Source organism: Strix uralensis, chromosome 1 (genome assembly GCF_047716275.1).
Source record: "Strix uralensis isolate ZFMK-TIS-50842 chromosome 1, bStrUra1, whole genome shotgun sequence".
Lineage (NCBI taxonomy): Eukaryota > Metazoa > Chordata > Aves > Strigiformes > Strigidae > Strix > Strix uralensis.
The window spans coordinates 1,946,528-1,968,788 of record NC_133972.1 but is presented as its reverse complement, the minus strand read 5'-3'; the positions used below and the strand labels follow the sequence as shown (position 1 = coordinate 1,968,788).

General features: G+C 44.6%; 1 protein-coding gene across 1 annotated transcript in view; it reads left to right on the top strand.

Annotated features, from left to right (window-relative positions):
• The window catches only part of OBSCN (obscurin, cytoskeletal calmodulin and titin-interacting RhoGEF), a 197,577-nt gene that overhangs the window by 33,609 nt on the left and 141,707 nt on the right, over window positions 1–22,261 (top strand). The window contains exons 9-22 of the mRNA XM_074864825.1: window positions 2,646–2,921; window positions 3,666–3,934; window positions 4,627–4,909; window positions 5,461–5,736; window positions 10,812–11,087; window positions 11,780–12,055; window positions 12,607–12,882; window positions 13,575–13,850; window positions 15,083–15,358; window positions 16,921–17,196; window positions 17,994–18,269; window positions 19,387–19,653; window positions 20,144–20,413; window positions 20,654–20,917. Of these exons, the coding sequence (XP_074720926.1) occupies window positions 2,646–2,921; window positions 3,666–3,934; window positions 4,627–4,909; window positions 5,461–5,736; window positions 10,812–11,087; window positions 11,780–12,055; window positions 12,607–12,882; window positions 13,575–13,850; window positions 15,083–15,358; window positions 16,921–17,196; window positions 17,994–18,269; window positions 19,387–19,653; window positions 20,144–20,413; window positions 20,654–20,917 (3,837 nt within the window). The remainder of the gene's footprint in view (window positions 1–2,645; window positions 2,922–3,665; window positions 3,935–4,626; window positions 4,910–5,460; window positions 5,737–10,811; window positions 11,088–11,779; window positions 12,056–12,606; window positions 12,883–13,574; window positions 13,851–15,082; window positions 15,359–16,920; window positions 17,197–17,993; window positions 18,270–19,386; window positions 19,654–20,143; window positions 20,414–20,653; window positions 20,918–22,261) is intronic.

The following is a 22,261-nucleotide window of genomic DNA, read 5'->3' as shown; positions in this document are numbered from 1 at the left end:
TCAGAGCCCCTGACTTTACCCATTGAAAAATTGGTCTAAAAGAGCCAACCAGGCTCTGTCTGAACTGACCCCCAAAGGACAATTTATATAATTTGATTTATACTGTCTGATAAGAGCTATCTAAAATGGATTTAAAAAGTATTCTGGAGCTGCCTTTGTCTGAACATCAAGTACAGAGGAAGCCTCTATGATTACCTGAGACTGGATCCTAACTTTTTGATGACCATGTGCAGGTTAGGTGAAACTCACCTGTAACACCTACGACAAAACGCCACATGGCTCGGGCAAAGCAAACTGACATCTGCTAAACAACTGTGTATCCCCACGAACGTTTCGATGAACAAGGACTGAGTTACAACCTGTTAACAAAACCTTAGATAGGGCCCTTTCCACCTTGTTTCACATGTCACCATAAAAATTTTCCAGAGTGCTAAGAAGCAGCATTGTACAGCCAGGGCATGGTCTTAGGGCAGGGAAGTAATCTGTCTTTATGGTAATGAGTTACCCCAATAATCTTGAACAGCAGGATTCTGGAGGGATTATCTAATTTTTTAAGAATAGATCAGTCCTAATGATTACAATTTTTAATGAAATATCTGTTCTCTGATGTCACAGATGTGCCTGGCATGGTTGTAGCATAGCAATTGTCCTTGTGGTACTCAGTGACTAAAAGCAACAGTTGCTGCTCGAAGAAATGCAATACCAAGCTAAGGTTGGTTATAACCGACAGCCATCATCTTATTCTTCAGGCAAGGGCTGCCTTGATGGAATGAAGGATATGAAATACCTAACATGCTCATCAAATATTGCTCGTTAGCTTAGGGACAGGGTGTGTTGAACAGCTTTTCTCACATGTTACACACGAGGTGCCTGTCTCCACCGAGTTGCCTTCACTCTTACAAATACACTTGCAAAAAACCCGAGTTGATGAAAATGCTGTACTGTTTCTGGATACATGACACAGGCAGTGTGTGTGCATGTGTGCATGCACAGCTCATACGTGTGGCCACCATTCTGAGCTGAGGTACCGAAGCACAGAATCACAGAATCATCTTGGTTGGAAAGGACCTTGAAGATCATCTCGTCCAACCTTTAACCTAGCACTGACAGTTCCCAACTACACCATATCCCTAAGTGCTATGTCAGCCTGCCTCTTCAACCCCTCCAGGGATGGGGACTCCACCACCTCCCTGGGCAGCCCATTCCAACGTCTAACAACCCCTTCTGTAAAGAAATGCTTCCTAATATCCAGTCTAAACCTTCCCTGGCGCAACTTGAGGCCATTCCCTCTTGTCCTATCACTTATTACTTGGTTAAAGAGACTCATCCCCAGCTTTCTGCAACCTCCTTTCAGGGAGTTGTAGAGGGCCATGAGGTCTCCCCTCAGCATCCTCTTCTCCAGACTAAACCCCCCCAGTTCCCTCAGCCGCTCTTCGTACGACATGTGCTCCAGACCCTGCACCAGCTTTGTTGCCCTTCTCTAGAGCAGGAACCTCTACAGCTTGAGCTTTATGAATTGTGAGTACTCTACTGTGAAGATCATTTTCAGCAGAAAGACGTGACGCTGTTGGCTCATATATTAACTTAGTCCTCTTGAAGTTGGAGGATATCTTATCAACGAGCTTATCCCATATGTACCCTGATCTGGTCTGGGGAAGAATTAGTCCAGTGGGACTGATATTGTGAACATGGGGCTGCAGGAAAGGGCTCAGAAATACTTAAAGACTCCTCAGCACTTCTAACAAGATTTTCTGAGACTTAGATCTTTTCAAAGCTGTTTGCTTACTCAGGCATCAATACATATTCCCTAGAGCTTGCTTGAAATAAGAAACAAGGAGTGGTGATTAAAGTGACAACAACTTGAGGGCATCTCAACTTGATTTAAAAGATCCAGAAGGATGCAGGAGAGACAAATGTGATTGCACTGTAACTGAAAGCAATCATCTGAAGATCAGAGAAGGAGTTTGCACCATCTGTCAGAAAGTGAGGCATCGACTTTATTGTGTGTGATGAGACAGGAGCTGGGAATTAAAGCACACGTCAGGCTTTTATGGTCTCATGATGCTGGGCCAGGTTCTGCTCAAGGCTCTGTGCACATACAACTCTGGTAAAAGAAACCACCGCGTCTGCGCTCTGTAAGAGCTTTCATGCCTGACTTCTGAAAAGGATGCAGAATATGGATGCACATCAGTTAGGTGGGTTTTGGTTATGAATACAGGTAGGCATAGATCCACATCTATCTAGAACTTAATAAGGCTGGTGTTAATGCCACAATATAGACCTAATAGGCTGATATGGTATAAAGAATTCATCAATACCCAGCTCCCAAACTGAAGACCATTATGTACTAACTCTGTGGATGATTTAAAACTTGAATAATGAGTTCCTCAGTAGAGATAATGCTGCTGTAGCTCAGAAGGGACTTTTCTAACTCATAACCATGGTTTATCGCTGTAACTTAAGACTCTGTCATAGCTACATTGCAATAGTACCATGCACACATACGTACAACTGCACCTCCAGAGGTGAAACTTGATCACCCAAGTGTGACTAGCAATGAAAGAATGATCGGTAATAACTGTATCTCAACTTTGTGCTGATAAGCCTGAATCAAGGCATAAACTGCTTTCTCTTTTTCTTTCCAGATGAAGCTGTTATTTTTGTCAACAAGCCCAAAACAACTCCAGAAATATCAGTCAGCCCTTCTGAAAACCTTGAGCTGGCGTGTGAGGTGTCAGCTGCAAGTGGAGCTGTGGTATGGAAGAAGAATGAAATTGAGGTGAAACAGGACCAGAGGACAACAGTCATCTCCCAGGGGACACACCGCAAGCTCATCATCAAGAAGGTGACACAGCAAGACCAAGGGAAATATACCTGTGAGATGAAGGATGACAGAACAACATTCCAAGTCAAAGTCAGAGGTGAGAAAAAGCTAGAAATGCCAAAGATAAAGGCATATTCCATTCTGGGTGGTATCTTACATTCAGAGGATCAACTCACAATCTCCCTGAGGTGAAATATTTCAGCTGTAAGGCTTGATTTTTGGCCAACTGTCAAATCAACATTTTATACACACACTTCTGCATCCATGATTAGTTGTAACGACAAAAAATGATGGACAAAGATGATAACTTCTGTACCTATCACAATTAGCTGATGTGTCTGCAGAAGAACTCCTGCAGAGTCATAGTGTGAGGCCATAGCAGACTTGCAGGGATAGATAAAAGGGAAAGGAGAGGTGTTTGAAGAGCTCTGATTAGATGGAGAAAGACTGAATTTGAGTGACCCAAATAGGCAGAAAAAGAGGAATGGTTCCTGAGTATGAGGAGACGAGGGCTGTTCCTTTCTCATTCACTGAAGCTTGAAGAGAAATAGGGAGAGAAAGAGAGAGAACAGAGAGGAGATGTCAGTCAGTGCATGTTGGCGCTCTAAATCACAGGTTCAAATCTGTGCTCAGTTTGTGAGATTTTTAACATTATGCTGGAGTTTCCATACACCTATTCACCTCTTATCAGCAAAAGAGAGATGAAGGTGCTCTCTTGCTTTAATGTGCCATCATGATACTACCTGTCAGGGGCAAGTATACTGAAATAGGGAAAACTTTGTGAAGCACTGGAGCAGATAACATCAAAAATCTATGTGTGACTATTGTGTCTTTCTTACAGAGACAGAAGATGTGTTTACAAACAAGGACAAGGTCCAGAAGGAGGTGAAAGCTGCACTATCAGAAAATGCCTCGCTGAGCTGTGAGGTGGCCCAGGAGAAGACCGACGTGAAATGGTACAAGGAGGGGAAACTGATCACCTCGAGCAAGAAGTTCAAGGTGGAGTCTCAGGGCAAATCGCGTCGTCTGGTGGTGGGTCAGGTGGAGAAGAAAGATGCTGGGGAGTACACCTGCGAGGCTGCTGGCCAGAAACTGACCTTCAAGCTTGACATCACAGGTGGGAGACATGTTTGTTCTCATTGCAGAAAGGTCCATGAATTCCCTTTACTACAGAGCAAAATGAATCACTCTCTAGGCTCCAGGATCTGTGCAGCCTAGATCTTCCCTGAGTAGTGAGGGAGATCAGACAACCAGCTTGCGTGCACCCACTGTCACACAGATGCCTATAGCTAGTTGTTGTGATCTGTGAGATGAATCCCACTCAGCAGTCCGTGTGGTTTTCTGGTTTCCCAGTCAAGAAGAACTAAGGCTTGCACATGCTGTTGTGATTTATAAGTCTAAAGGTGGGGTCAGCTCCCAGGTGTGTAGGAAAACAGGTCTGGAATTGTGCTCCAGAAGTACCCAGAGTGGGCAAGGCTTACACTGGAGTCCCAGTGGTGGATAGGTTTGGGTTCTTAGATGTTCATTGCATTAAGGAACAAGAAGTCAGATTTCTTGTGGATCCACGGGGATGGAAGAACCTGAACTCCTGGGGCATTGGTTCATTTTGCACAGAAATATCTGATGTGTTGTCCTCAGGCTGTACGGAGGGCCATGTCCTGTCTGAGTGTATCTTAGCTGTGGGTGGGACCATTCCAAAATGACAGGGCTGTGGGAAGTTCTTGTAAGCAGAATTTTGCCTTTGTTTGTGAACATTTTGGGCAGCGTGAACACGCGTGTGACTCTTAAATTTCCTCTCCCACCCCACTGAAGCAGAGGATGCATTTATCAACAAGGACAAGGTGAAGAAAGAGGTGAAAGCTGCACTGACAGAGGATGCCACGCTGAGCTGTGAGGTGGCCCAGGAGAAGACCGACGTGAAATGGTACAAGGAGGGGAAACTGATCACCTCGAGCAAGAAGTTCAAGGTGGAGTCTCAGGGCAAATCGCGTCGTCTGGTGGTGGGTCAGGTGGAGAAGAAAGATGCTGGGGAGTACACCTGCGAGGCTGCTGGCCAGAAACTGACCTTCAAGCTTGACATCACAGGTGAGAGAACCTTCTTTGGCCCAGCCTTCCTACTTCTAGAATATTTAGAAAAAAGAATTCTACCATTATTATAGATCTTCTATGTAAAACAGTATAAAACTTTTAAGACAGGGAGCTCCGTCCTTGAAAAACTTTGGGAGCTACCCAACGCTGTAGGAACAGTGCTGTGAAAAGGAATGTACTGATTGCACATCTCCATCCGCACATGTTGGTACAACCAGAACAACTCTCCAATGCAGCTGATTCTCAGTGCATTTCAGGACAGGGTCCTGGTGGAGAGCAGTTGGGTGTCAGCCCGATGCCTGCACTCTTTTTCTTTCTCTTGGAAGGGCTCGTTTCAGCGTGGGGGGAGAATATGGCAGTAAGGCTTGATATATGTTAAGGTCTCTAAAGTGTCAGATAAATGGCAACTGGGGAAAGAAGGTGTCATGGGGGCTCATTCCAGATGCATCGCCCTACTGGGGCTGTAGAGTGGATTCAGCTTTCCAACTCACTTGCTGCCTCCTGATCCTTTTGCAAGTGGGCTGATGAGAGTATCTCTCTCTCTTCAGAGCCAGAAGTTGTGTTTACAAACAAGGACAAGGTCCAGAAGGAGGTGAAAGCTGCACTATCAGAAAATGCCTCGCTGAGCTGTGAGGTGGCTCAGGAGAAGACCGACGTGAAATGGTACAAGGAGGGGAAACTGATCACCTCGAGCAAGAAGTTCAAGGTGGAGTCTCAGGGCAAATCGCGTCGTCTGGTGGTGGGTCAGGTGGAGAAGAAAGATGCTGGGGAGTACACCTGCGAGGCTGCTGGCCAGAAACTGACCTTCAAACTTGTCGTCACAGGTGGGAGACTTGTTTTGGTTGATATTTCATTGTCTTTTCTTTGTGTCTGGCTGGTTTCTGTGGTTTTCTTTGTCAAAATATTAGAAATGCTCTTAAAGTACTTTCTGATGTTGGTCTAAGCTATCATTTCAGCGAGGTAGTGTAGGACTGGGCAGATACAGACATTTCCTGTAGGTATCCTGATATCAGCTCCTCAGCTCCCTGTACGTCTCCTTAGGCTCAGATAGTGAATTGAGAGGTTTTGTTAGCAGGCACTGTGTTAAAGGACCTCTTCCAATTTGTTCATCAGTATTGGTATTCCTCCTCTTGTTATTGCTATTCTTCCATGAATGTCACTTTTTTCTTCCCTTTTTCTTGCATCTTTTCTCTACATAATGTCCTCCCTCCCAAAATGAGAATTCCTTCAATTATTCCACAGTCTGGCTGTGCGAACACATCTGTAGGCACAGCCTCATAACTCCGTGCACCGTGAAACTTGTGGCTGATGAACAGAAGTGGTTACAGATATGTTCAACTTGAATTATGGTTTGTATTTACAACCTTTCATCCAGCTTTTCCTTTACCACTTCCTTCATCTGTCGTTGGATACCCAGTTGTGACAATGAGAACTGATGCAAATGCTTGTCTGCCAAGCAATATTTAAACAGTAGCGTTTACAAGACCCCTACTTTATTGTGACTGCATTGAGAATGTTTGGGAGTTGATGGTACTGTATTGTCCTAAATATTTTGTATCAGCTGCACTTCACATATCTGCGATCTGCTGAATCCAAAGGTGATGACTGTTCATTGTGATTTCTACATCTGTAATGACCAGTCACGAGTCCAGGAATGTTTATTTGTATTTGCATTTTTCTCCTTCACAACACGATTTGGAGTCTGAGGATTTAATACTGAGGCTGTTCTTTCACTCTGACTGCACTAGAGATTTCTTTGGTCTCAATATATTTTTCAAGAGGTCCAGTAAATTTTATCTCAGGCTCCAGGCAGCCACGGACATGTCAGCTACATTCTGAGTGATCATGTCTGAATTGGATGATAAGAAATGGTTTCGTATTGTTTTGTTCATATTCATAACACTCTGCTGTCTTTGCAGCCTCTCTGTTAATGTTACAGTTCTGGTCTCATATTCCGAGCTGATCAGAACAGGGAATCTATTTTCTCCTCTGCTTTCTTACAGCATCAAACACACTGGGACCATAATGCTGGCAGAGCTCTTGCATTTTATCAGTTTTGTAGAAAAGCAACTGCGTAGGGAGTGTATTGACTTTCCTGTTTGCAGCCATGCTGGAGACCTGAAGTCCTTGCAGGGCATCGCTCAAGTGCTGTTCCCTTGTCACGGTTGCAGTCTTTACGGCTCTCCCGCTGTCTTGGGGCATCCCGCTCCCTCCATCTTCTGTGTGCAATGTGCAACTACTGCTATAGCATAAAGCCTTGCTGCTCCCCGTAGCATATATCGTAAGCCATCAGCTGTTGTGTCTCCCCACTCTGCGTGGGGTACACAGGGTGTGAGTTGAGGCACTTTGGCTCCTGTTCATGAGTTGTGTAGCTCCTGCTTTTAGCTCAGGGAACTGCCAGTTTCAGTGAAGGATAGATTACAGTAAGGCTAGATTTGAGAGGCGTCTTTCAGAGGAAATGCAACCTGTGCATTTGTGGTGGTTTGACCTTGGCTAAATGCCAGGTACCCACCAAGTCGCTCTATCACTTCCCCCCCTTTCCCCTTTTTTTCTGAATAGGGCAAAGAAGGGAAAGAAAATAAGATAGGAAAACAAAACAACCCTTGTGGGTAAAACAACAGCAGTTTTAATATAAGCAAAGCGAAGCAAAGGTCCGCGTGCGGAAGCAAAAAAAAGCAAACAGATTTATTCTCTACTTCCCATGAACAGGCGATGTCGGGCCTTCTCAGGAAGCAGGTCTCCAATACGCGTAGTGGTTGCCTCGGAGGACCAAGGGTGACCCCACCCCCTTCCTCCTTTCTCCCAGCTTTATACTGAGCAGACGTCATATGGTCTGGCATATCCCTTTGGTCAGTTGGGGTCAGCTGTCCTGGTTGTGTCCCCTCCCAAGATCTTGCCCACCCCGTTCCACTGGGGGGGGAAATGTCAGAAAGAGCCTTGGTGCTGTGTAAGCACTACTCAGCGGTAGCCACACCACCAGGGTGCTATCAACACCCTGCCAGCTCCCAGCATAAAACACAGCACCATGAGGGCTGCTACAGGGGAAAACCAATTCTGGCTCAGCCAGACCCGATACAGCATTGATAGAAAGACCCTTGGTATAAACCAAGTTCATGCTCAGCTGCTGAAATAAGTTCCTACATTAGTGCAGAGGTGTAGTCAGAAAACACAGAAATTTAGTGCTTTTACACTTGAATTTCTCTAGCTGAGGGCTATTCTTAGCTGTCAGCCTCAGAAACCAAAGGTTTTCAGTTCTCTTTCAAACCAGATGACTTCATGGCTGTGCAGGGTAATGTAACACCTTTCTCCCTTTGTCGTAAGTGGAGAGTGCTTGCCTAGCTACTGTTGCTGTATTTCTCATGTGGACAACTGTAACATGACATGCAAATCCAGCACTCGCTGGAAAATGATCTAGTGTGAAAGTCAGGAGGGATTATGAGTACTCTGAGTGGTTGGCTCTTTTGCTGCAGAAATCCTCATCTTACTAGATTATCTCAAAGTGCAGTGGCTTTCTGGTTCTTAATTTATCCTGTTACCTTTGCACTCAGAAAGCTTTTCAGGGTTCCTGTACTCCGGGGCTCCACTGGTAGCACAAAACCTCCCCTACTTAAGGACAGCTTGAAGGTTAGACGCTTAGTGTTGAGTATTGGGATGGTTTTTTGGCTTAACAGAAGCAGGTGCTGCACACCTTGGGACTGATGAGTAGGCAAAAGAGCTGATTCTGCCATCTCATTATTTCAAGAATCATGGTATGCAGTGAAATCCTTATTTGAAATGGGTCAAAGCTCTGTGTCTTGAAAATGGTTTTCTGCAGTTTCAGTGGAACTTCACTAACCAACTGCAGCTGAGGTTGGAAAGATCATCTGAATACTTGTTTAACTTTAAAATATGTTTCTGAGGTAAATTACAGGCTAGTGTAAATCACTTTGTAAGCTGATTGGAAGATTTGGTCACATTTCCTATCACTATAAAAATGTTTTACACTAAAGGGCAAGAACGCAGAGGACAAGTGAGTAACCCACCTGGAATATTCCTGCTCTGATAACCTGTCACTTTAAATACGGCACCTATTTACACAGTCTGGTTTGTAACTCATTGGTTTAGTGCACCCTGCATATTCACAGTCCAAGTTGTAGATGGAAGCTGAAATGTTTATATTTCCACAACCTATTTTGAATGCAAACCATGGTGTGTGCTTGATCTCTTTTAGATACCAAAATGCTGCTCAATCTGCAGTGGGCTGACACCTGCCTTTGAGGAGCTTTGCATCACCCAGCATAGGCCATGTATGCTGCCTTGTTAGTGACACATTAATGACAATGACACCTCCTTACACCCCTCTACAGCCAGTACAAACAGAGGAGCTCAAATTTAGAGCCTCTAAGCTGGGTTCTTGCTTCGGCTTGCTCCCCGCAGGACCCTTCTCTTTCCATGGATTGTGCAATACTGATGCCAGGCCTATGATGTGGCTCCCAGGATTACAAGGAGTGCTGTGGTCAGCAATGTAGGAACTTGACCTGAACTTACTCTTACTCCTTACCCTCTCAGGCAGCTGCTGCCACTCAGAGTACAGACATGACAGAGGCAGTATGCAGAGGAGAAAGTCATCAAGGAGGAGAAAAGATGGACATAGGAGGCTGCATAGAGTGACTGGGGGGAGGAAGGCAGTAGCATAGGTCATGGCAGGGGTTCATCATGACTGCCAGGGAGAGCCAGGAGCCTCCTAGGTCACCCTAGCCAGGTAACCTGAATGCCTGAAGCTGGCTGGATAAATTATCTTCCACGCTTGCACTGCAACTGAAGGGCAATGGCACCCCCATACGCTTGCTAGTCCAGCATTTATCTTTGGAGCCTGTGCTTCTGTTCCAGTGAAATCATGGACTTCAACGCTCAAGTACATACCCGGGACCCAAATAGGCAAAGGCAGCCTATGCTAAATACTGTTGCTGTGTGATGTGCATCATTTAGGCATACCAGAAATATTTTACATTTCTTGTGGAGTTATTTCTTAAGATAAATCAGTGGAATGAAAGTGGAAGTCCATTTATTTAGGGTCTATTTGTCCTCCCACATCTCAAATGTACACTAATATAAAAGCTAACAGAGACCACACCAATTAATGGCAAAAGGAAGTCCAGGTAAAGCAGTCATTAAAGAAACAACTTATCCGTCAGTCATACTTAGCAACTTGACAATTGAATCCTTTCAATGCATACACCTAACTAACTACTAATTACACAAGATATCCTTTTGATGCCAACTCCACTGGTTGAGATGGAAGTTCTAAGTGGTACTGTGGAAGAAAGTGACTTTAAACACTTCATTCTTGTTGCCTGTGTTAAGTGAAGATTCCCTATGGCCAGTTTTCTAAAAGATTAGAGATTTCTGATGAAAGTATACTTCAAATTTTATAAGCCAGTTTTATATATAATGTAGGCCAAGTACTTTTCCATATTAAAAACTGTATCTTTGTCATTTATTTGGGATGGAGTTACAAGATATTTTCTGAACAAAACCCAGTCTTAATCTAAATTACTGGGATGTTCGTAACTTCCTGAAAATAATGTGATAGTGAAGGTGTCATCGAATAATTGTGCTATATTTTGCTAGTTCTGAACATGGTGTGTAGAAATATCATAAAGAGACAAAGGGGGAAATTTATCTTTGTCTTTATTATAAGAAATTTGAAAATGAGGCGGTCGAGCTGTTCATGAAGGCTAGACAGAGAGGTCAGATTATGTTTTGAGGGTGCATTGTTCTATGTGATAAAAAGAACTGCAAAGAAGTGTTACTTAAAGAAATGATGATGTAGAACACCTACACAAAATGTATGTAATCTCTTCTAGTTGCAGGGTATTTATATCTTACATATATCTTCCCTAATGTTTCCCTGTTTCAGATGCAGAGGATGCCTTTGTCAACAAAGAGAAAGTGCAGAAAGAGGTGAAAGCTGCACTATCAGAAAACGCCTCGCTGAGCTGTGAGGTGGCTCAGGAGAAGACTGACGTGAAATGGTACAAGGAGGGGAAACTGATCACCTCGAGCAAGAAGTTCAAGGTGGAGTCTCAGGGCAAATCGCGTCGTCTGGTGGTGGGTCAGGTGGAGAAGAAAGATGCTGGGGAGTACACCTGCGAGGCTGCTGGCCAGAAACTGACCTTCAAGCTTGACATCACAGGTGGGAGACATGTTTGTTCTCATTGCAGAAAGGTCCATGAATTCCCTTTACTACAGAGCAAAATGAATCACTCTCTAGGCTCCAGGATCTGTGCAGCCTAGATCTTCCCTGAGTAGTGAGGGAGATCAGACAACCAGCTTGCGTGCACCCACTGTCACACAGATGCCTATAGCTAGTTGTTGTGATCTGTGAGATGAATCCCACTCAGCAGTCCGTGTGGTTTTCTGGTTTCCCAGTCAAGAAGAACTAAGGCTTGCACATGCTGTTGTGATTTATAGGTCTAAAGGTGGGGTCAGCTCCCAGGTGTGTAGGAAAACAGGTCTGGAATTGTGCTCCAGAAGTACCCAGAGTGGGCAAGGCTTACACTGGAGTCCCAGTGGTGGATAGGTTTGGGTTCTTAGATGTTCATTGCATTAAGGAACAAGAAGTCAGATTTCTTGTGGATCCACGGGGATGGAAGAACCTGAACTCCTGGGGCATTGGTTCATTTTGCACAGAAATATCTGATGTGTTGTCCTCAGGCTGTACGGAGGGCCATGTCCTGTCTGAGTGTATCTTAGCTGTGGGTGGGACCATTCCAAAATGACAGGGCTGTGGGAAGTTCTTGTAAGCAGAATTTTGCCTTTGTTTGTGAACATTTTGGGCAGCGTGAACACGCGTGTGACTCTTAAATTTCCTCTCCCACCCCACAGAAGCAGAGGATGCATTTATCAACAAGGACAAGGTGAAGAAAGAGGTGAAAGCTGCACTGACAGAGGATGCCACGCTGAGCTGTGAGGTGGCCCAGGAGAAGACCGACGTGAAGTGGTACAAGGAGGGGAAACTGATCACCTCGAGCAAGAAGTTCAAGGTGGAGTCTCAGGGCAAATCGCGTCGTCTGGTGGTGGGTCAGGTGGAGAAGAAAGATGCTGGGGAGTACACCTGCGAGGCTGCTGGCCAGAAACTGACCTTCAAGCTTGACATCACAGGTGAGAGAACCTTCTTTGGCCCAGCCTTCCTACTTCTAGAATATTTAGAAAAAAGAATTCTACCATTATTATAGATCTTCTATGTAAAACAGTATAAAACTTTTAAGACAGGGAGCTCCGTCCTTGAAAAACTTTGGGAGCTACCCAATGCTGTAGGAACAGTGCTGTGAAAAGGAATGTACTGATTGCACATCTCCATCCGCACATGTTGGTACAACCAGAACAACTCTCCAATGCAGCTGATTCTCAGTGCATTTCAGGACAGGGTCATGGTGGAGAGCAGCTGCGTGTCAGCCCGATGCCTGCACTCTTTTTCTTTCTCTTGGAAGGGCTCGTTTCAGCGTGGGGGGAGAATATGGCAGTAAGGGTTGATATATGTTAAGGTCTCTAAAGTGTCAGATAAATGGCAACTGGGGAAAGAAGGTGTCATGGGGGCTCATTCCAGATGCATCGCCCTACTGAGGCTGTAGAGTGGATTCAGCTTTCCAACTCACTCGCTGCCTCCTGATCCTTTTGCAAGTGGGCTGATGAGAGTATCTCTCTCTCTTCAGAGCCAGAAGTTGTGTTTACAAACAAGGACAAGGTCCAGAAGGAGGTGAAAGCTGCACTATCAGAAAATGCCTCGCTGAGCTGTGAGGTGGCTCAGGAGAAGACTGACGTGAAATGGTACAAGGAGGGGAAACTGATCACCTCGAGCAAGAAGTTCAAGGTGGAGTCTCAGGGCAAATCGCGTCGTCTGGTGGTGGGTCAGGTGGAGAAGAAAGATGCTGGGGAGTACACCTGCGAGGCTGCTGGCCAGAAACTGACCTTCAAGCTTGACATCACAGGTGGGAGACATGTTTGTTCTCATTGCAGAAAGGTCCATGAATTCCCTTTACTACAGAGCAAAATGAATCACTCTCTAGGCTCCAGGATCTGTGCAGCCTAGATCTTCCCTGAGTAGTGAGGGAGATCAGACAACCAGCTTGCGTGCACCCACTGTCACACAGATGCCTATAGCTAGTTGTTGTGATCTGTGAGATGAATCCCACTCAGCAGTCCGTGTGGTTTTCTGGTTTCCCAGTCAAGAAGAACTAAGGCTTGCACATGCTGTTGTGATTTATAGGTCTAAAGGTGGGGTCAGCTCCCAGGTGTGTAGGAAAACAGGTCTGGAATTGTGCTCCAGAAGTACCCAGAGTGGGCAAGGCTTACACTGGAGTCCCAGTGGTGGATAGGTTTGGGTTCTTAGATGTTCATTGCATTAAGGAACAAGAAGTCAGATTTCTTGTGGATCCACGGGGATGGAAGAACCTGAACTCCTGGGGCATTGGTTCATTTTGCACAGAAATATCTGATGTGTTGTCCTCAGGCTGTACGGAGGGCCATGTCCTGTCTGAGTGTATCTTAGCTGTGGGTGGGACCATTCCAAAATGACAGGGCTGTGGGAAGTTCTTGTAAGCAGAATTTTGCCTTTGTTTGTGAACATTTTGGGCAGCGTGAACACACGTGTGACTCTTAAATTTCCTCTCCCACCCCACAGAAGCAGAGGATGCATTTATCAACAAGGACAAGGTGAAGAAAGAGGTGAAAGCTGCACTGACAGAGGATGCCACGCTGAGCTGTGAGGTGGCCCAGGAGAAGACCGACGTGAAGTGGTACAAGGAGGGGAAACTGATCACCTCGAGCAAGAAGTTCAAGGTGGAGTCTCAGGGCAAATCGCGTCGTCTGGTGGTGGGTCAGGTGGAGAAGAAAGATGCTGGGGAGTACACCTGCGAGGCTGCTGGCCAGAAACTGACCTTCAAGCTTGACATCACAGGTGAGAGAACCTTCTTTGGCCCAGCCTTCCTACTTCTAGAATATTTAGAAAAATGAATATTAATTCATGAGGGTTTTTCCTATTATGTTTCAAATTTTTGGAGACCCTCATTGGGATGGCCTGGATGTGATAGGAAAATGGGAAAATAAGTTACAAATACAGTTCTCTGTATATCTTCTATGTTAAACTGTATAAAATCCTTAAAGCAGGGTGGTCTGTCCTTGAAAAACTTTGGGAGCTACCCAGTGCTTGTAGGAACAGGGGCCCGAAAAAGAAAATACTGGCTGTACCTCTCCATACCCACATGCTGATACAAGAACAACTCTCTAATACAGCTAATTCTCAGTGCATGTCTGATCAGGGTCATGATAGAGAGCAGCTGTGTGTCTGCTTGATGTCTGCACTCTGATCCTCTTGGAAGGGCTCATTTCAGCCTGGGGGTTGAAAATAAGAGTAAGGCTTGATATATGTTAAGATCTCTAAGGCATCAGGTAAATCGCAGCTATGGAAAGAATGTTCCATGGAGACTCATTCTAGATGCATCACCCTACTGCGGCTGTAGAGTGGTAGAAGAGATTCAGTTTTCCAACTCACTCCCTGCCTCCTGATGCTCTGGCAAGTTGGCTGACTAATGTGTCCACTGGAGAACAAGGGGGTTTCACCATTTGGTTGTAGGAAAGTGAGATGGGCTGGGCTTTTCTGAAGGTTGCATGGGAAGTAATAACACAGTCCTGAACATGTAAGTCCTGGTCCTAGCACCCTTTGCACTGAAGAAAGTTACCTTGTGCCAATAGGACAGTAACGGCAGCAGATGCAACTATTGGGAACAAAAGGAATCAATGATATGGGGCTCTGACATAGGAAGGGACAGTTCCTCCTAGTAAGAATTCATTAGTTTGCACTCAACATCAACGAAAATGTATCTTGCCTTAACTGGGGCCTGCCATACAATGCTCTTACAAATAAATGATCCAGATGATCTCCTAGCTCACTTACAGAAATATATTAATCTTACTGTCAATAATGAAAAAATAACAAATGAAAAAGTTCTTAAAAAAACCAAACCAAAACAAAGCACAAAAAACCTCACCACAAAACAGTTTGCATGTTCTTCTAATAACTTTAAATGTGTATTGTCACATCAGAAGCTTGATGTTTCCAATGTAAGCCATGACAAGAGGATCACACAACACCGTATCTCATGGACACTCTGAAATTCTCTCTCTCTTCAGAGCCAGAAGTTGGGTTTACAAACAAGGACAAGGTCCAGAAGGAGGTGAAAGCTGCACTATCAGAAAATGCCTCGCTGAGCTGTGAGGTGGCCCAGGAGAAGACCGACGTGAAATGGTACAAGGAGGGGAAACTGATCACCTCGAGCAAGAAGTTCAAGGTGGAGTCTCAGGGCAAATCGCGTCGTCTGGTGGTGGGTCAGGTGGAGAAGAAAGATGCTGGGGAGTACACCTGCGAGGCTGCTGGCCAGAAACTGACCTTCAAACTTGTCGTCACAGGTGAGACTTACCTTGTTATAATTACAGTGAAGGGGGGTCCGGAGGAGGCCATGAAGATGACTGGGGGACTGGAGCACCTCCCCTATGAGGGAAGCTGAGAGAGTTGGGGTTGTTCAGCCTGGAGAAGAGAAGGCGCCGGGGAGACCTTCTAGTGGCCTTCCAGTACTTAACGGGGCTACAGGAAAGGTGGGGAGGGACTCTGTCAGGGAGTGTAGGGATAGGATGAGGGATGATGGTTTTAAACTGAAAGAGCGGAGATTTAGATTAGATCTAAGGCAGAAATTCTTCCCTGTGAGGGTGCTGATGCCCTGGCACAGGTTGCCCAGAGCAGCTGTGGCTGCCCCCTCCCTGGAAGGGTTCAAGGCCAGGTTGGACGGGGCTTTGAGCAACCTGGGCTAGTGGAAGGTGTCCCTGCCCATGGCAGGGGGGTGGGACTGGATGATCTTTAAGGTCCCTTCCAACCCAAATCATTCTATGATTCCATGAATAAAGTAATACCCGTAATAACTATTACACAATAACTCAGTTGCAACAGTATGGGTTTTGTTGCCCCCTGTAGGGTTCACCTGATTTTCTGTACCTGATTACCTGGACTTGTAGAATTGGGAATATTTGGCTCTAGCACATCACAAAGGCCTATCTCATTCTTAGTGTATCTATATAATAATTGCAGATATAATAGAAATATTAATCAACATATTGTTCAGATCTTTCCTATTTCTGGGATCCCAAAGATTGATGTGCTGAACCTCTTGAAAGGAAAGAACCATTCGGAAATCCATTTCTTGTTAGACTTCCAATCCCATTTCTGAAAACTGAGAGGCTGGAATATGCTTTGTCATTTGCAATTTCAGCAGCGGCACTCATCAAGATGGGTTGAAAACTCAGCACTTCTTCTGAATTTATGATGTTGTTTGTTTGAGATCTTGGCCTTCTGAGATGCATTACTACCTCTGCCAGCTGCTGAATGTCTGTTTGTCATGAAAGATTCTCAGCAATTGGTCTTTTGGAACAGGATTCATAAGGTGCTCAAACTGCTTTAAGTATGTGATACTAAAGGGAATGTTGACGTTGCAAACAATCTTGGCTACCTTGCCAGACATTATCCTGAGCTACCTGAGATCATATTTCCTTTGTCCCTTTGACAGTCACGTTTGTGACAGTGGAAGATACCATGAAGAGTCTGTTCCAGAAGCTCATACTGCTATATTTGTGTCCTTGACATTTCACTGTAGGTCTTAAGTAAAAGGAACTTGAAATCTTTTGATGATGTGCAGGGCAGCTGTTCTTTGGGAACATTTGAGTTAAATGTTCTTTGTGTGGTGGCTTGCAACCATAAGATTGATGTCCAGGACCCTCTTTATCCTTTTCATTCCTAGACTCTTGCTTCCCTAGTTTCCACATTGCGATTCAGTCACACAGAAGGGTAGATACTTCTTGGTGAAGACAGTTGGTTTTGGCAAGTGGCAACCTAAATATTTTCCAAACATCTGCACTGAAATCTGTAAGACTGACCTCATTTTAATCCCTCAATCAATATTTTCTTCCTTTTCTGCACTCAGAGGCAAAACCTGCATTTATAAACCTGGAAAACGTCCAGAAAGAGGTGAATGCTGTCCTGACAGAAAGTGCCACCCTCAGCTGTGAGGTAGCACAGGATGCAACCGAAGTAAAATGGTTCAAGGATGGAAAACTGCTAATTTCCTCTAGAAAATTCAAAATAGAAACTGTGGGTAAAACCCGGCGCCTGGTTATAGAGCAGCTGGAGAAGAGAGATGCTGGAGAATACATCTGTGAGACCGCAGGCCAGAAGCTGACCTTCAAGTTGAAACCAACTGGTGAGGACTCACCTAAGCAGCTCTCTGTGTGGCTTAGAGGAAAACTGGGTATTGCCCACTCAGTGGCTGCAGTGCAGCATCATTTCCCTTGGAGCAACATCAGTGAACCACATCACACATTAATCTGGCCTTTTTAATCTAACAGTGTAGAGATGGGAAATCTGGCTGAAGACTTTTTTTTGGCTATGGAAATGCTGCATAATTTTTTGCTTAGTGTCTCCTTTGCACACCCCGTCACCCAACTTTTTTAAATGGTGGGAAGCTGGAAGCAGAAATATAGCTATGGAGAAAGGTGACTAAGAAAAGCTGGTCTGCTTCTGTGCGTGCCCCAAAACTGCCCAGTTTAGTCGCAAAGCATTGTACAGGATAGAGAAGAAGCTAAGAGAAAGGGAATAGAGCAAGCAGAAAAGAATATAGGCCATAAATCCAGGTTTAGCATATTAATATTTCTTCATAATTAGATCTAAAATCCTATCAATGCAAGAGGAAATAATTATACAGGTCATTTTACTTCTAAGAAACCAGCTCTTTGTGGGTGGTACATAAAATCTATGTTAGCATTTCCTTTCCTTTGCTTCTCTTCTAAGCAAAAGCTCTGGGTTACCTGGGAGATCATTTTCTTTTTTCCCACTCAGCAAAAGAGTATACCAGCCACAAATATTCAGCCATATTCCCTGGGTTATTACAGATTATGGATGAGTTGGTGTTGTGAGTCATGTAGAAGAGTAATAGAAAATTGCTGTGGTAAGAATTTGAGCATTAAGTCATTAGTTTTCCTATTTTAATGTCTTTCCTAGAACCAGAAGCTAAATTTGAAAAGAAAGTTGTCCAGAAAGAGCCTCTTATTGTCCAAGAACATGAAAGCATCACACTGACTACTTCAGTAACGCCTGAAACTGCTGCAGTAAAGTGGTTCAAGGATGGAACAGAAATCAAGGCGAGCAAGAAATACGAGATCAAGAGTGAAGGGGCATCCAGGACCCTGACAGTGAACCTCGCTGAGAGCACAGACACTGCTGTGTACTCTTGCCAGACAAAGAGTGACAAGCAGGAATTCAAAGTACAGGTGAAAGGTGAGCAGAGAGCAGTGCACAGGTCATGTCCCAACCCAACAGCTATACTTCTCTCATGGTAGGATGGAGGTGAAGTCCAAACTCTCTCTAAAACTGTTCCAACCTCAAGGCTTGAATTGCTGTTGTAGCTGCTGTAGCTGCCCCACCATGGACCAGTAAAGTTCTCCTCTTTCCAAATACCCAGTTTTTGTCCTTTGCTGGCCACTCAGGGGAACAAGGAAGCCCACAATGGGTGCTTCTCCTGGTGTGTGCTCCCCATGCTCATCACACTCTTTCTATGTCCTCCTAACCCTTGTAGCTGGGGCATGGCAGAGCCTTAGCTCTTCCCCACTCTGCTCACCAGCATGAGAAAGCTGATGAGGATGTAGAGGGATAGTATGTGAGAAGATTTGTGAGTTAGTAACACGGGGAAATGGGACCTGAATTGTATCCTCCTCTGCTCGTGGGATGGTGAACCTGGGATGCTGCTCCCTAGTCAAGGCTAAGGCTGTAAATTGACAAGAAGGATAAAGTACAGCTGGTCCACAGATGGAGATGAGAGGGGTGATGTTCCAGAGCAAAGGCCTGCTTCTTTCTCTTCAGACACCCTGGAGATGTCCACAGCTGAGATGCACTCCCTCAGCTCCCCTTGGAGTCATTGCATAGGAGTGGTTGCTGATAGCTCATGAAACATCTGATGTCTTGAAATGTCTTCTTCAGGATGAGAGAAATCACACCCTGGATTTCTCTGACTCCATTGGCTGTGTCTCCAGTGACAGAAGAGACAAAGGTGGCTGGGGCTTAGCATCCGTACAAATTTTTACACTTAGGCAAATCAGGCTCTGATGTAAAAACACCACATGGTCTCATCAGGTAAAAGATTAGAAAGACAGGAAGGCCATACCCAATCACGTTTTAAGACACTGTTCTTGCTTTACAGAATGATAGTGATATTAAAATACCTTGTCAAAGGAATCTCCCTAAAGTTCCACCTTTCTGGTTTGTTTCTGTCTACCCTGATCCCCAAATATGTTCTGGGGTTGTTTTTTTCTTTTTCTTTCTTTATTTATTTTAAGTTCTCCAGAAACAGTTTTTTAGAACAGGATTCTTATCTTTCCCTTTCTCATCATTTTCTCAGAAATCCCAGTGAAGTTTGCCAAAAAACTTGAACCTGTTAATGCGGAGATTGGAGGCAGTGTCTCTTTGACCTGTGATGTGAGCCACGCCAAAGGGAAGGTGGTGTGGCGCAGGAATGGAGTTGACATCAAGCCTGGCAAGCATTTCCAGATTCATGAGGAGGGGGTCAAACGAACCCTGACAATAACGGGGATCCGGGCAGAGGATGAAGGAGAGTACTCCTGCGAGTCTAGAGATGACAAGAGCAGCATTACCATCACTCCCAAAGGTATGTCTCTAATGCTGACAGTGCAGAGGGTCCTTGGGTTTTGTCCTCAGCCATTACAACTCTGCAAATCTGAGTTTGTTCATGTGTTTGTGCTGTCTCCTGTGTTGACAGCAAAATACAAATTTCCAGTTCCTCTCTCAGTGTCAGTGGAACCTCTGTTTGTGAAAAGAATAATGATTTTGAGACCTGTTGAGCTCGGTTCTCTTAATATGTAGGCAAATTGACCTTCATATTGCATTTGAGGCTGGAATTAAGCATCCCAAATCTAAGATGGGGTTTTTCTGCCCTCTTTGTTTACTTCTCTCTTCTGGCATCTTCATACACAAAACTTACTCAGACATGGAAAATGTGATGACCCATTGTTGTGATCACTTACTGTAAGAAACAGAAATTTATGCTTTCATAAAATCATCAAAGCTTTTGGCTCTTTGAAGGTGTTTATGCCATGTCTCAAAGACACACTCCTAAATGTTTTATTCCTATCCATCAGCTCCCAGAGTAGTGAAATTCATTACAAGTCTCAACAGCGTGGTCTCTGAGGAGGGAAAAGAGGCTGTGTTCAAGTGCACCGTCTCTCCCAGTGATGCTGTGGTCACTTGGCTCAGGAATGGCGTCAAGATTGAAGGCAGCAAGAAGTATGTGATCTCACAGAAGGACACCAACCACAGCCTCACCATCACTGATCTGACACTGGAAGATGCAGCTGAAATCTCTGCCAATGCTGAGAATGTGGAAAGCACGGCCAGTCTCAGAGTCCGAGGTAAGAGGCAATAATGCCCCTTTGACAGGCTGTCACTGATGCTATGGCCTATGTTGTTTTATGTGGCTTTCCCGCTGACTGATTATGTTAACAGTAGGGAAATTCTTCTTTCACATCATTAAATAGAGGTGTCCAGAATGCAGTGGGACTGGAGATACATGAGCCACCATTTTAATTTTCTCTGAAAGCCTGTTTTCTGGATCCTCTACATTCTTACTAATATTTCTTCTCCTTTGGCAGAGGCCCCAATCTCATTCAGGAAGAAATTGGAGCCCAGAACAGTTGAAGAGAGGGACACGGTGACCTTGGAGGTAGAGCTGACCAAGCCTGCAGAGGTTAAGTGGATGAGGAACAGCATCATATTGAAGCCCAGTGAAAAAATAGAGATCAAAGCTGAGGGAACAAAGCACACCTTGGTGGTTAAGGACATCTCCTTTGCAGACAGGGGCTTCTACTGCTGTGAGAGTCCTGATGACAAGACCCAAGCCAAGATCAATGTGGAAAGTAAGTTGAATGATCTCCAGTTCTATAAATACCCTGGACAGGGCTTGGAGGTGGATTCTGGTCTCTTCCATTATCATAACGGCCACTGCCCTTCCCCACCTGCCATGGGGACACGGGGACACAACCATGGACCTAGCCACCAGTCAAATGAAAGCAAGGGCAATAAACAGAGAATGGCTGGCTAGTTCCTGTTGCCTCCATCTCATCCCACCAGCCTTCAGTCATACTATTAACCATTAATCTTCTTAGCTTATTCTTCTTTTCCCTCTGAAATTTCTTACTCTGTGGTACGCTCTGTTTTTTCCTTTGTTTGGCCTTTAGCAAACCATTCCCTCTTCAGCTATCTATTGTCCCTGCAAACCACCTTTTTCAGAATGTCTCTTTATATTTATATTTTTGCTTAAAAACTACAAGGAAAAATCTTCTATCTATGGTGCTTCCATTTCAGGTAAGCTAATGGTGCCTCAGCTGTAGCCCTCTACTTCTGTCCTTTTTTCCTACATCCTTTTGTCATGATTTTTACAGGATAGATGAAGACAGGATTTAAGCACTTAAGGACTACCTAATTTGGTCTGTAAAGCCCCTGACACCAATTAGTGCTGTGTAGGTCATAAAAAATAGGTAAGGAAAAAACATGGTAACAGACTTCAAGTACATAAAAGGCTGTTATAAAGTGGAAGGGAACGATCTGTTCTCCATGTGGCAATAATGACAGGAAATAATGGACTTCAGTCGCAACGAGAAAGATCCAGTTTATACAATAGAAAAGCTTTTTAATGGTTGGATGACTGAATAAGTTGTCTGGAGAGGTCTTGGAGCCTCCATCATGGATTTAAGAAAAGGTTAGTGAAATATCTGTCTGGGATGACGTAAAGAGCTGAGTGTGTCCTAGAGCAGGAGAGAATAGCTAGATGATTTTTCTAGGTCTTTCCAGCCTTATAATCTTGTGGTCTTCTGATGGAATTAAGATATCAAAAATCGATGACGGACTGCCTCATACAGAGCAGGGTTTGTCAAATCACTTCCATGCACTGCTAAGATAGCTTCATCTTCAAAATCTTCCTGAGTGACAGCTGTCAAAAATCCCCCACTTTATCATCCCAATATGGGGCAGTTATCGCTTCTATTGGTGGTTGCTCATCTTTTTTTTCAAACAAAATAGCTCTAGAAAAAAACAGACATTAGCAGTGACTAGTAGCTGGTAGATTCATGAAGCCTCAATCTAGCACATTACTTTCAGCTCCTTCTATAGCTAACAGAGAGAAGAAAATTACTCCAGAGAGTGTTTAGTCTTAGAAGCACTGAATTACCTTCTGGAGTGTCTGAGTGTTCAAGGAACCGTGG